The sequence below is a fragment of the Aquarana catesbeiana genome, linkage group LG02 (assembly GCF_042186555.1).
Source record: "Aquarana catesbeiana isolate 2022-GZ linkage group LG02, ASM4218655v1, whole genome shotgun sequence".
Taxonomy (NCBI): Eukaryota; Metazoa; Chordata; class Amphibia; order Anura; family Ranidae; genus Aquarana; species Aquarana catesbeiana.
This window is the reverse complement of record NC_133325.1, coordinates 6652073-6666758: the sequence shown is the minus strand read 5'-3', so window position 1 is coordinate 6666758 and position 14686 is coordinate 6652073. Positions and strand designations below refer to the sequence as shown.

At 43.4% G+C, this 14686-nt stretch overlaps 1 protein-coding gene across 2 annotated transcripts in view; it reads left to right on the top strand.

The window, feature by feature from the left end:
- LOC141126579 (uncharacterized) overlaps positions 1-14686 on the top strand; it is a 927381-nt gene that overhangs the window by 718645 nt on the left and 194050 nt on the right. Inside the window, exons 1-2 of one of the 2 annotated variants that reach the window (XM_073612499.1) lie at positions 7191-7388; positions 7449-8396. In XM_073612499.1, coding sequence (XP_073468600.1) covers positions 7191-7388; positions 7449-8396 — 1146 coding nt within the window. Of the gene's footprint in view, positions 1-7190; positions 8397-14686 lie in introns of those variants that run through there. The other variant, XM_073612498.1, reaches the window with a different exon arrangement.

The window sequence follows — 14686 nt, the reverse complement described above, 5'->3', positions numbered from 1 at the left end:
GATCAGATCAAAGATATTGATCCGTTCAGACACTATACTAGTGATGAAGGTATATACATAGTTACATAGTAGGTGAGGTTGAAAAAAGACACAAGTCCATCAAGTCCAACCTATGTGTGTGATTATGTGTCAGTATTACATTACATATCCCTGTATGTTGCGGTCATTCAGGTGCTTATCTAACAGTTTCTTGAAGCTATCAATGCTCCCCGCTGAGACCACCGCCTGTGGAAGGGAATTCCACATCCTTGCTGCTCTTACAGTAAAGAACCCTCTACGTAGTTTAAGGTTAAACCTCTTTTCTTCTAATTTTAATGCGTGGCCGCGAGTCTTGTTAAACTCTCTCTTCTGCGAAAAAGTTTTATTTCTATTATAGGGTCACCAGTCCGGTATTTATACATTGAAATCATATCCCCTCTCAAGCGTCTCTTCTCCAGAGAGAATAAGTTCAGAGCTCACAACCTTTCCTCATAACTAAGATCCTCCAGACCCTTTATTAGCTTTGTTGCCCTTCTTTGTACTCGCTCCATTTCCAGTACATCCTTCCTGAGGACTGGTGCCCAGAACTGGACAGCATACTCCAGGTGCGGCCGGACCAGAGTCTTGTAGAGCGGGAGAATTATCGTTTTATCTCTGGAGTTGATCCCCTTTTTAATGCCAATATTCTGTTTGCTTTGTTAGCAGCAGCTTGGCATTGCATGCCATTGCTGAGCCTATCATCTACTAGGACCCTCAGGTCCTTTTCCATCCTAGATTCCCCCAGTCTATAGATTGCATTCATATTTTGCCACCCAAATGCATTATTTTACATTTTATAAATGTAGTTGCCCACCCCATTAATTTGTTCAGATCTTTTTGCAAGATTTCCACATCCTGTGGAGAAGTTATTGCCCTGCTTAGCTTAGTATTGTCTGCAAATACAGAGATTGAACTGTTTACCCCATCCTCCAGGTCGTTTATGAACAAATTAAATAGGATATATAGTGTGTGTGTTAGTGTTCCTGGAAATCAAAGGGTTAAAATCTGATGCTGTCTGGGATTGACGCTACCACTAACTGACACTAACACCTAACGGATGTCACATGTGATCAGAAAATAGATCTGTACACTATACTAATAAAACTGTGACAGGGAGTGAAGGGGGTTAACTGGGGGGTGATCAAGGGATTAAACCTTTATAAGTGAATGAATGGCAGGTACCCTGATGCTATACAAGACTGCCGCTAACTAGCGTTACTTGTGACACTAATACGGTGATCAAAAAAATAATCTGTACACTATACTAGTGACACTGTGACAGGGGGTGAAAGGGTTTACTGGGGGTGATCAAGTGGTTAAACCTTTATTAGGAAAGATATGGGTTGGGTACCCCACACCTACCTGAGCCTACCACTAACTACCCCTAACGCTGTTTAATGTCTCAAGTGACACCAATACACTGATCAGTAAAAAATCTAAAAACTGCACTAGTGGTTAGTGGTTAATGATTCTTACTCTGAATGGTCTAAGGTCATCAGTGGTGTACCCCAAGTTTCAGGGTTGGGAGTGGACCCTTACTTTTTTATTTTCTTTATAAATGATATTGGGTCTGGGGCAGATGAGGTTTGTTGATAAATGTAAAGTTATGCACTTGGGGGCTAAGAATATATATCATATATACTAGGGGGAGTATAACTGGGGGATCCATAGTGGAGAAGGATCTGGGGGTTTTGGTAGATTGTGAGCTCAATAATAACATGCAATGCCAGGCTGTGGTTTCCAAAGCGAGCAAAGTCCTTTCTTGTATAAGAGAGGTATGGACTCCAGAGAGAGACATCATCTGTACAAATCATTAGTACGACCTCATCTGGAATATGCAGTTCAGTTTTGGGCTCCAGTTCTCAAAAAGGATATCGGGGAACTGGAGAAAGTGCAGAGAAGGGCAACCAAACTGATAAGAGGCATGGAGGAGCTCAGCTATGAGGAAAGATTAGAGGAACTGAATTTATTCTCTCTTGAGAAGAGGAGATTGAGGGGGGATATGATCACCATGTTCAATATATATAAGGGGGTATGAATATTATTATTATACACGATTTATATAGCGCCAACATTTTACGCAGCACTTTACAATGTAGAGGGGAGACAGCACAATTACAGTGCAGTTCAATACAGAAGGTACAGGAGGGCCCGGCTCGTAGAGCTTACATTCTAAAGGGAGGGGGTGGTGGTACAAAAGGTTATAGATGCTGGGAATGATTTGATGGGGGTGGCTCAGGGACAGTTGTTAGGTGGGTGTGGGATAGGCGTCCCTGAATAAGTGAGTTTTCAGGGATCTCCTAAAGGTGGACAGGGTAGGGGCTGATCGGACATACTGGGGCAGTGAGTTCCAGAGGATGGGAGAGGCTCTGGAGAAGTCCTGAAGGCAAGTATGGAGGAGGTAACAAGGCAGCTAGAGAGCAGGAGGTCCTGGGAGGAGCGGAGGGGGCGATTTGGCGATATCTGCAGATGAGGTTGGTGATGTAGCTGGAGGCGATGTTGTGGATGGCCTTGTATGTTGTGGTTAGCATTTTGAATTTTATACGTGGGGGAGGGGAAGCCAGTGAAGGGATTGGCAGAGAGGAGCAGCAGTCACGGATCGATTAGTGAGGTGTATTAGTCTAGCAGCAGCATTCATAATAGACTGAAGTGGAGGAGCCTGTGTAAGGGTAGGCCATTAAGGAGAGAGTTGCAGTAGTCGAGGCGGGAAATAATCAAGGAGTGAAGAAGTTGCTTTGTGGTGTCATTAGTCAGGAAGGGTTGAATTCTGGAGATGTTGCGGAGGTTAAGGCGACAGGATTTAGCCAGTGATTGGATGTGGGGGCTGAAGGAGAGGTCAGAGCCAAGGATTACACCCAGGACCCTGGCATGTGTGGAGGGACCAATGGTTGTGCTGTTGCTCTTAAAGGTAAAATCATGGGGAGGGTACCGGGAAGGAGGAAATATAACAAGCTCAGTTTTAGAAAGATTGAGTTTGAGGAAGTGGTGTGACATCCATACCGATATGTCATTCAGTAAGTTTTAGATCTGTGAGGAGATCAAGGGGGTGAGTTGAGGAGTGGAGAGATAGATATGGTTGTCTTTGGCATAGAGGTGGTGTTGGAAGCCATGGGAGATTATCAACTGGCCCAGGGAAGAGGTATAGTGCGAAAATAGGAGGGGCCCAAGGACAGAGCCTTGGGGTAACAACAGAGAGAGGAAGAAGAGCGGAGGAGATGGAGTTGTAAGTGACACTGAAAGTGCACAGAGATAGGTAGGAGGAGAACCAGGATAAAGTAGAATCACAGAGGCCAAGGGAGTGTAGTTTGCTGAGGAGGAGCAGGTGGTCAACTGTGTCGAAGGCAGCAGAGAGGTCTAATGCCCTGTACACACGATCGGAAATGCCGCCAGCAAAAGACCGATGTGAGCTTTTGGTCGGAAAATGCGACTGTGTGTATGCTCCATCGGACTTTTGCTGGCGGAATTCCAGCCAGCAAAAGATTGAGAGCAGGTTCTCTATTTTTCGGTCGGAAAAAGTTCCTATCCGAAAATGAGATCGTCTGTATGCAATTCTGATGCGCAAAAAAAAGCACACATGCTCGGAAGCATTGAACTTCATTTTCTCGGCTCGTCATAGTGTTGAATGTCACCGCGTTCTTGACGGTCGAAAGTTCAGAGATAAGAGTTTATATATGTGTATATGTGTGTGTGTGTGTATGTGTGATATATATATATATATATATATATATATATATATATATATATATATATATATATATATATATAATTTTTGGGTTGAACTAGATGGATTTGTGTCTTTTTTTTTTTTTTTTCAAACTGAATAACTGATTTGAACTTGTAAACAACAAGTGTTAGAAATAGGCGTGGTCCAGAATATGAATTAATGTAAATTAATTTACCAACATCTTAATTTCCCAGAGGAAATGTATGTCCCTCTCTGGCAGAACTGGCAGGATACCCCGGGTCTCGCTCTCCTCCCCAAGTAAGTTCCTCATAGACTTTCACAGGTTTTACTTTTTTATCTCCCTAAAAAGGGACAGAGCCGTTGTATTCTACTAAGTGGTAACTACATTGGAGATGGATCCTTTAGTCACAGGCACAGCCACCCCCTTCCTGCCCAGATAAAAGTTTCAGCCTTCAGCGCTGTCGCACTTTAAATGACAATTGTGCGGTCATACAACACTGTACTCAAACAAAATTATTATCATTTTGTTCACACAAATAGAGATTTTTTTTTATTTTTTGCTAAATAAGTGAATAAAGTTGAAACATTTTGAAAAAACATTTTTTTTTTATAGTTTGATATAACATTTTGCAAACAGGTCATTTTTATCCTTCACTGATGTGCACTGATAGGCTGCACTAATGGGCACTGATGAGCAGCACTGATGGGCGGCACTAATGGGCACTGATGAGGCAGCACTGGTGGGCACTGATAGGCGGCACTAATAGGTGACACTGATGAGGAGACACTGATGAGCACTGATTGGCAGCACTGGTCGACACTGATTTGCAGCACTGATTCTCAGTGTACATGTCCATTTTTCACAAGCCATTTAGCCATTTGGCTCTCTTCTCCTCTGCTCATGCTGCCAATATGAGGAAAGAAGTGCTTATAATTGGCTTCTGTTTAGATCCGTGATCAGCTGTAATTGGACACAGCTGATCACGTGGTAAAGAGCCACCGGAGGACACTGTGATCACAGAATATAAACAGAAAGGTCAGTGCTACTACCCATACACCACACAGATAGCAGAGCTCCCGGGTGCTCGATCCACAGTTGCTGGCTGAGTAGAGTAATGTAGAAAAAATGATCCGCACTCCGGTTGTTGCTCTTAAAATTTCTTCATTTTATTGAATAGCCTCAGTGAACAAATGAAGATTGTCAGTTGACGCGTTTCAGCCTATAAGGCCTTAGGCATGGGTTATGACTAAGGCCTTATAGGCTGAAACGCATCAAATGACTTAATCAGTGTTTGTTCACTGTGGCTATTCAATAAAATGAAGAAATTTTAAGAGCAACAACCGGAGTGCGGATCATTTTTTCTACATTACTGTGATCACAGAGCATGTGGCCCGTCCCCAATATCAGGTGCAATCACGGGAGGCCCTCATATGACGTCCTCCCAGAACTAGCCGGCTGCGCTGTAGCTGTCATTTGGCTATAGTGTCTTCAGCAAGTGGTTAAACCGTGTCGGCTATCTATGTATGTACTGGAGAGAGATACTTGCTGTGTCCAGTTGAATTGTTCTCGGGTGTTTCCTTTTTTCTCTGTTCATTTGTTTATAAAAAGTGAAACTGTAGACAAAGCAAGTTATTGTTCTGTATGATCTGTAACAATGCCACAGCTTCTTATACATTACATTGTGTGACTCCATTGTCTGTGCTGAACGCTGCAAATACTGTGTGCACACACAAATACACATTTTTTTGAGTAAAAAAAATCTATCTAGGTTAATATATTTATATATGATGTTGTACATAATCTTTCTATATATAAGATACACTATATTATCAAAAGTATTGGGACGCCTGCCTTTACACGCACATGAACTTTAATGGCATCCCAGTCCTAGTCTGGAGGGTTCAATATTGAGTTGGCCCACCCTTTACAACTATAACATCTTCAACTCTTCTGGGAAGGCTGTCCACAAGGTTTAGGAGTGTGTCTATGGGAATGTTGGACCATTCTTCCAGAAGTGCATTTGTGAGATCAGGCACTGATGTTGGACAAGAAGGCAGCTCTAATTCATCCCAAAGGTGTTCTATCGGGTTTAGGTCAGGACTCTGTGCAGGCCTGTCAAGTTCCTCCACCCCAAACTCGCTCATCCATGTCTTTATGGACCTTGCTTTGTGCACTGGTGTGCAGTCATTATGGAAGAGGCCTTCCCCAAACTGTTCCCACAAAGATGGGAGCATGAAATTGTCCAAAATGTTTTAGTACGCTGACGCCTTAAAAATTTCCCTTCATTGTAACCAAGGGGCCAAACCGAACCCCTGAACAAAAAAAAACACCATAATCTCCCCCTCCACCAAATGATTTGGATCAGTGCACAAAGCAAGGTCCATAAGACACGGATGACTGCGTTTGGGGTGGAGAAACTTGACTAGCCTGCACAGAGTCCCGACCTCATCCCAATAGAACACCCTTGGGATGAATTAGAATAGAGACTGCGAGCCAGGCCTTCTTGTCCAACATCAGTGCCTGACCTCACAAATGCTCTTCTGGAAGAATGGTCAAAAATTTCCATAGAAACACTCCTAAACCTTGTGGACGGCCTTCCCAGAAGAGTTGAAGCTGTTATAGCTGCAAAGGGCGGGGCCAACTCCATATTGAACCCTACAGACTAATGCCCCGTACACACGGTCGGATTTTCCGATCGGAGCGTGTTGTCAGAAATTCTGACCGTGTGTGGGCTCAATCGGACATTTTCCATCGGATTTTCCGACACACAAAGTTTGAGAGCAGGATATAAAATTTTCCGACAACAAAATCCGTTGTCGGAAATTCCGACCGTATGTACACAAATCCGATGGACAAAGTGCCACGCATGCTCAGAATAAATAAAGAGATGAAAGCTATTGGCCACTGCCCCGTTTATAGTTCCCACGTACGTGTTTTACGTCACCGCGTTTAGAACGATCGGATTTTCCGACAACTTTGTGTGACCGTATGTAGGCAAGACAAGTTTGAGCCAACATCCGTCGGAAAAAATCCTAGGATTTTGTTGTCGGAATGTCCGAACAAAGTCCGACCGTGTGTACGGGGCATAAAACTGGGATGTCATTAAAGTTCATGTGTGTGTAAAGGCAGGCGTCCCAATACTTTTGACAACATATTGTATATTTATTAAAGAACATAAAAATAGAAAACAACTTTATTTAGCCCTTTTATATAGAATTTTGATTTTATTTTTCTTGTACAGGTCTGAAAGTCTTTATTGCTGTTCAATGGAGGATTCACAGAGGACACAAGTCATAGCCACGTTCTAAAAGTCATAAATGTTTTGAAACCTCTTCGGCATTGATCCAGCCTCAGAGGACACCAACGAGAAGTGATTTCAGTGTTCTGGAAGTGACAATGGCTTTACATTAAAGTCCAACCCATGTATATGTAACAGAAGTCATTTCAGAAGATATTTCCTGTTTGGAAGGTAATAAAGGTTTTACAATGGAGGCAAAACGTATCACATACCAGAAGGTTCACACTGAAGAGAAACCATATCAGTGTTCTGAATGTGACAAAGCTTTTACAGTGAAGGAAAGCCTTATAAAACATCAGAGGGTTCACACTGAAGAGAAGCCGTATCAATGTTCTGAATGTGATAAAGCTTTTACACAGAATTCAGATCTTATTACACACCAGAGGGTCCACACTGAAGAGAAGCCTGATCAGTGTTCTGAATTTGATAATGCTTTTACAGTGAAGGAAAACCTTATCCAACACCAAATGGTTCACACTGGAGAAAAGCCATATCGCTGTTCTGAATGTGGCAAAGATTTTAAAGCCAAGGGAAAGCTAATCATACACCAGAGGATTCACACTGGAGAGAAGTCATATCAGTGTTATGAATGTGACAAAGCTTTTAGCGTAGCATCAACCCTTATCAGACACCAGAGGGTCCACACTGGAGAGAAGTCATATCAGTGTTCTGAATGTGACAAAGCTTTTACACATAAATCAAATCTTATCCAACACCAGAGGGTTCACACTGGAGAGAAGTCATATCAGTGTTCTGAATGTGACAAACATTTTACATTGAAATCAAATCTTATCAAACACCAGAGAGTGCACACTGGAATAAAGCCATATCAGTGTTTTGTTTGTAAAAAAGATTTTTTAGATAAGTCACACCTTATCATACATCAGAGGATCCACACTGGAGAGAAGCCATATCAGTGTTCAGAATGTGAGAAATCTTTTACCACAAAGCAACACCTTGTCAGACATGAAACGGTCCACACTGGAGAGAAGCCATATCAATGTTCTGAATGTGACAAACCTTTTACAACAAGGGAACACCTTATTATACACCAAAGGGTTCATACTGGAGAGAAGCCATATTGGTGTTCTGAATGTGGCAAAGCTTTTAAACAGAAGTCATATCTCAAAGTACACCAGAGGGTCCACACTGGAGAGAAGCCATATCTGTGCTCTGGATGTGGCAAAGCTTTTACTGGGAAGTCAGATCTTATCAAACACCAGAGGATTCACACTGGAGAGAAGCCATATCAGTGTTCTGAATGTGGCAAAGCTTTTATAAAGAGGGAACAGCTTATCAGACACGAGAGGGTCCACACTGGAGAGAAGCCATATCCATGTTCTGAATGTGATAAAGCCTTTGCAGTGAATTCAGAGCTTATCAGACACCAGAGGGTTCACACTAGAGAGAAGCCATTTTTAATGCTCTGAATATAACTAAGTTTTACAGTTAAGGCCGGGCTAATCTATAACCACAGGATTCATAAGCTTCAGCTGCAGAGGAAACACTGGAATAAGGAGGGATATTAACCGCTTGCTGACCGCCTCACACAGATATACTGCGGCAGAAGGGCTCATACAGGCAAAACCACGTACCTGTACGTTCCCCTTTAAGAGGCGGCCAGCGAGCCCGTGAGCTCCGTGAGTCAGGTCGCGGTTCCCGCGGACTTGATCGCCATGGGGATACCCCTGATCGCCTCATGGGGAGGAAGAACGGGGAGATGTTGACACTGTCACTACGCATCTCCCCGTTCTGCCTAGTGACAGTGTCACTGGATCTCTGTTCCCTGTCATCGGAGCAGAGATCAGTCACATGTCACACACAGCCATGCCCCTCACAGTTAGAAACACGCCCCTAGGACACACTTAACCCCTACACTGCCACCTAGTGGTTAACCCCTTCACTGCCAGTGTCACTTACACAGGAATCAGTGCATTTGTATAGCACTGATTGCTGTATAAATGACAATGGACCCAAAAATGTGTCAAAAATGTCCGATGTGTCCACCATAATGTCAGTCACAATAAAAATCGCTGATTGCCACCATTTAAAAAAAAAATATATTAATAAAAATGCCATAAAACTATCCCCTATTTTGTAAACGCTATAACTTTTGCGCAAACCGATCAATAAACGCTTATTGCGATTTTTTTTTTTTTTTTTTTTTTAACCAAAGATATGTAGAAGAATATGTATCAGCCTAAACTGAGGAAAAATTGTTTTTTTATATATTTTTGGGGGATATTTATTATAACAAAAAGTAAAAAAATAATAAGTTTTTTTTTCAAAATTGTCACTCTTTTTTTGTTTATAGCGCAAAAAATAAAAAGTGCAGGGGTGATCAAATACCACCAAAATAAAGCTCTATTTGTGGAAAAAAAAAGGACGTCAATTTTGTTTGGGAGCCACGTCGCACGACCGTGCAATTGTCAGTTAAAGTGACGCAGTGCCGAATCGCAAAAAGTGCTCTGGTCAGGAAGGGGGTAAATTCTTCCGGGGCTGAAGTGGTTATAGGAGTTGCGCATGTTCCATTCATTTCATAGCCCCAATGTCATCTCACAAGCTAGGGAAAAAGTGAAAGTAAATGCTACTTAAAATAAAGCAAACTAAAATCTGTGAACAAACTGGAATGTATTGATCAACTGCTTTTGAGTTTAGTGCTTATCCCCATCAGACACACACTTAAAAGGCCTGTGAATATTTTACATTTTGACAATATTTAAAGATGAGCACAAATGACTGAACTGTTTTCTTCATGATTCTCATCTTTATCCTTTTTCATGGAGCTTTGAACGTGTAATGTATTTTCATCATTCACTAACTGAGCTGTGTTCCCAAGGGTTTTACTTCATTGCCAGATCCTGAGTAGGGATGAGCTTCGAGTTCGAGTCGAACTCATGTTCGACCCGAACATTGGCTGTTCGCAAGTTCGCCGAACAGCGAACAATTTGGGGTGTTCGCGGCAAATTCGAATGCCGCGGAACACTCTTTAAAAGTCTATGGGAGAAATCAAAAGTGCTAATTTTAAAGGCTTATATGCAAGTTATTGTCATAAAAAGTGTTTGGGGACCCCCAGGGGACATGGATCAATGCAAAAAAAAGTTTTAAAAACGGCCGTTTTTTCGGGAGCAGTGATTTTAATAATGCTTAAAGTCAAACAACAAAAGTGTAATATCCCTTTTAAATTTCGTAGCTGGGGGGTGTCTATAGTATGCCTGTATAGGGGCGCATGTTTCCCGTGTTTAGAACAATCTGACAGCAAAATGACATTTCGAAGGAAAAAAACCATTTAAAACTACTCGCAGCTATTGCATTGTTGGTCCGACAATACACATAGAAGTTCATTGATAAAAACGGCATGGGAATTCCCCACAGTGGAACCCCGAACCAAAATTTAAAAAAAAAAATGACGTGGGGGTCCCCCTAAATTCCATACCAGGCCCTTCCATTCAGGTCTGGTATGGATTTTAAGGGGAACCCCGCGCCAAAAAAAAAAAAAAACGGCGTGGGGTCCCCCCAAAAATCCATACCAGACCCTTATCCGAGCATGCAACCTGGCAGGCCGCAGGAAAAGAGGGGGGGACCAGAGAGCGCCCCCCCTCCTGAACCGTACCAGGCCACATGCCCTCAACATTGGGAGGGTGCTTTGGGGTAGCCCCCAAAACACCTTGTCCCCATGTTGATGAGGACAAGGGCCTCATCCCCACAACCCTGGCCGGTGGTTGTGGGGGTCTGCGGGCGGGGGGCTTATTTAACAAGGGGACCCCCAGATCCCGGTCCCCCTCCTGTGTGAAATGGTAAGGGGGTAGTACCCCTACCATTTCACTAAAAAACTGTCAAAAAAGTTAAAAGTGACAAGAGACAGTTTTTGACAATTCCTTTATTTAAATGCTTCTTCTTTCTTCTATCTTCCTTCATCTTCTGGTTCTTCTGGCTCTTCTGGTTCTTCCTCCGGTGTTCTCGTGCAGCATCTCCTCCACGGCGTCTTCTATTTTCTTCTCCTCGGGCTGCTCCACACCCATGGCATGGGGGGGAGGCTCCCGCTCTTCTCTTCATCTTCTTCATCTTCCTTTCTTTTTCTCTTCTTCTCTTCTTCTCTTCTTCATTTTCTTCTCCAGGCCACTCCGCATCCATGCTGGCATGGAGGGAGGCTCCCGCTGTGTGACGGCGTCTCCTCATCTGACGGTTCTTAAATAACGGGGGGCGGGGCCACCCGGTGACCCTGCCCCCCTCTGACGCACGGTGACTTGACGGGACTTCCCTGTGACGTCACGGGGAATGCCACAGGGAAGTCCCATCATGTCCCGTGCGTCAGAGGGGGCGGGGTCACCAGGTGGCCCCGCCCCCCGTTATTTAAGAACTGTCAGAAGAGGAGACGCCATCACACAGCGGGAGCCTCCCTTCATGCCAGCATGGATGCAGAGTGGCCCGGAGAAGAAAATGAAGAAGAGAAGGATGAAGAGAAGAGCGGGAGCCTCCCCCCATGCCATGGGTGTGGAGCGGCCCGAGGAGAAGAAGATAGAAGACGCCACAGAGGAGATGCTGGATGAGAACGCCGGAGGAAGAACCAGAAGAGCCAGAAGAAGAAGAAGAAGAAGATAGAAGAAAGAAGAAGCATTTAAATAAAGGAATTGTCAAAAACTGTCTCTTGTCATTTTTAACATTTTTGACAGTTTTTCAGTGAAATGGTAGGGGCACTTGTACCCTCTTACCATTTCACACGGGGGGGCCGGGATCCGGGGGTGCCCTTGTTAAAGGGGGCTTCCAGATTCCGATAAGCCCCCCGCCCGCAGACCCCCACAACCACCGGCCAGGGTTGTGGGGATGAGGCCCTTGTCCTCATGAACATGGGGACAAGGTGTTTTGGGGGCTACCCCAAAGCACCCTCCCAATGTTGAGGGCATGTGGACTGGTACGGCTCAGGAGGGGGGGTGCTCTCTCGTCCCCCCCTCTTTTCCTGCGGCCTGCCAGGTTGCGTGCTCGGATAAGGGTCTGGTATGGATCTTTGGGGGGACCCCACGCGTTTTTTTTTTTGGCGCGAGGTTCCCCTTAAAATCCATACCAGACCTGAAGGGTCTGGTATGGAATTTAGGGGGACCCCCACGTTATTTTTTTTAAATTATGGTTCGGGGTTCCCCTGTGGGGAATTCCCATGCCGTTTTTATCAATGAACTTCTATGTGTATTGTCGGACCTGCGAGGCAATAGCCGCGAGTAGTTTTAAATGGCTTTTTTCCTTTCAAATGTCATTTTGCTGTCAGACTGTTCTAAACACGGGAAACATGCGCCCCTTTACAGGCATACTATAGACACCCCCCAGCTACGAAATTTAAAGGAATATTACACTTTTGACTATTGTTTCACTTTAAGCATTATTAAAATCACTGCTCCTGAAAAAACGGCCATTTTTAAAACTTTTTTTTGCATTGATCCATGTCCCCTGGGGCAGGACCCAGGTCCCCAAACACTTTTTATGACAATAACTTGCATATAAGCCTTTAAAATTAGCACTTTTGATTTCTCCCATAGACTTTTAAAGGGTGTTCCGCGGCATTTGAATTTGCCGCGAACACCCCAAATTGTTCGCTGTTCGGCGAACTTGCGAACAGCCAATGTTCGAGTCGAACATGTGTTCGACTCGAACTCGAAGCTCATCCCTAGTCCTGTGTAAATCCTCCGATGAATTGTGACTTTCAGTCACTTAAGACACTCACATGGCTCATTTCCCATGTGACTTAGTTGTACTTATGAAGTCCAACATGACCGAAAACTTGGTTCATCACCTGTACAGAAAAAAACAAAAATAAAAGTCAGAATTCTATAAAAAAAAAAGCTAAATAAATTTCTCTATTTTTAGCAATAATTATTCAATGTATCTAATGTGTAGAAATAATATCCACAATATTATACATGTTTAAATGTTTGTATTTTACTGAGGACACTAGATTATTCCCCTTTGCTGGTAACATAATAATAAAGTATTTCAGTTGATAATCAGCACCACATCCCAGAATGAATAACAGAACATAAAACAATTGGAAATTGGGACTTTAGAGGGTGCTGAATCCTCTTTGTGGGATAACATTTGACAAAGGGATGTAGAAAAACGTTTGGTACACAGCTGATCTAGCTGAGTCCTGACGAGATAGGAAGGCGGTTTTGGTGCCAATCAACACTATTTAAGGGTGTTGTTATCGCGAGCACTTGTGGATCTTCATTTGGAGGTAACTTTCTACAAAGACTGTTGTGCTTAATGTGAATCAAAGACCATCTGTGGTTGGTCTGTGACATTTCTCGCCATTATTAAAGTAATTTGCAACTACTTCTGAGGCAGACTGGATGATATGGACTGTGTAATTATCTGGAGATGGAGACAGGCTTTTCTTTATATGCTTATTTTATGTTATTCCAGATTCATTTTGTTAACCATCTCAGCAATTGGAATCTGCCTACTGCTTTTGCTGCTGTCTGTGAATGTACCAGGGAGGTTTCTCCTAGGTATGTGACACAATATGGGTCAGTTGATCATTATATGTGGTATTTTTGATAGAGATATATTATTTACCTTCTCTTTTTGTTGCAGTGCAATATGGCAGCATATGTGACCAATAGGGAGCCAAACCCCCCCCCCCGGTTCGGTTCACAGCAGAACATGCGAACAAGCAAAACATTTGTTCGAACACGCAAACACCATCAAAGTCTATTGGACACGACCGTGAAAAATCAAAAGTGCAAATTTTAAGGGTTAATATGCAAGTTATTGTCATAAAAAGTGTTTGGGGACCCGGGTCCTGCCCCAGGGGACATGGATCAATGCAAAAAGAAGTTTAAAAAACGGACGTTTTTTCGGGAGCAGTGATTTTAAGAATACTTAAAGTGAAACAATAAAAGTGAAATATTCCTTTAAATTTCGTATCTAGGGGGTGTCTATAGTATGCCTGTAAAGTGGCGCATGTTTCCCTTGTTTAGAACAGTCCCTGCACAAAATGACATTTCTAAAGAAAAAAAAGTCATTTAAAACTACTCGCGGCTAGAATGAATTGTCGGGTCCAGCAATACAGATAAAAGTCATTGAAAAAAATGGCATGGGATCCCCCCAGTCCATTACCAGGCCCTTGGAATATTAAGGGGAACCCCGAACCAAAATTTAAAAAAAAATTGCATGGGGGTCCCCCCAAATTCCATATCAGGCCTTTCAGGTCTCGTATGGATTTTAAGGGGAACCCCATGCCAAAATTTAAAAAAATGGCATGGAGTCCCCCCAAAAATTCATACCAGACCCTTATTCGAGCACGCAACCTGGCAAACCACAGGAAAAGAGGGGGAGACGAGAGAGTGCCCCCCCCTCCTGAACCGTACCAGGCCACATGCCCTCAACATTGGGAGGGTACTTTGGGGTAGCCCTCCCAAAGCACCTTGTCTCCATGTTGATGGGGAGAAGGGCCTCATCCCCACAACCCTTGCCCGGTGGTTGTGGGGGATTGCAGCGGGGGGCTTATCAGAATCTGGAAGCCCCCTTTAATAAAGGGGACTCCCAGATCCCGCCCCTCCCTTGTGAAATGGTAATGGGGTACATTGTACTCCTACCATTTCACCAAAAAAGTGCCAAAAAGTTAAAAAAAACACACACACAGCTTGGTACAAGTCCTTTAATTAAAAAAAAAAAAATCCAACGATGTAATCCT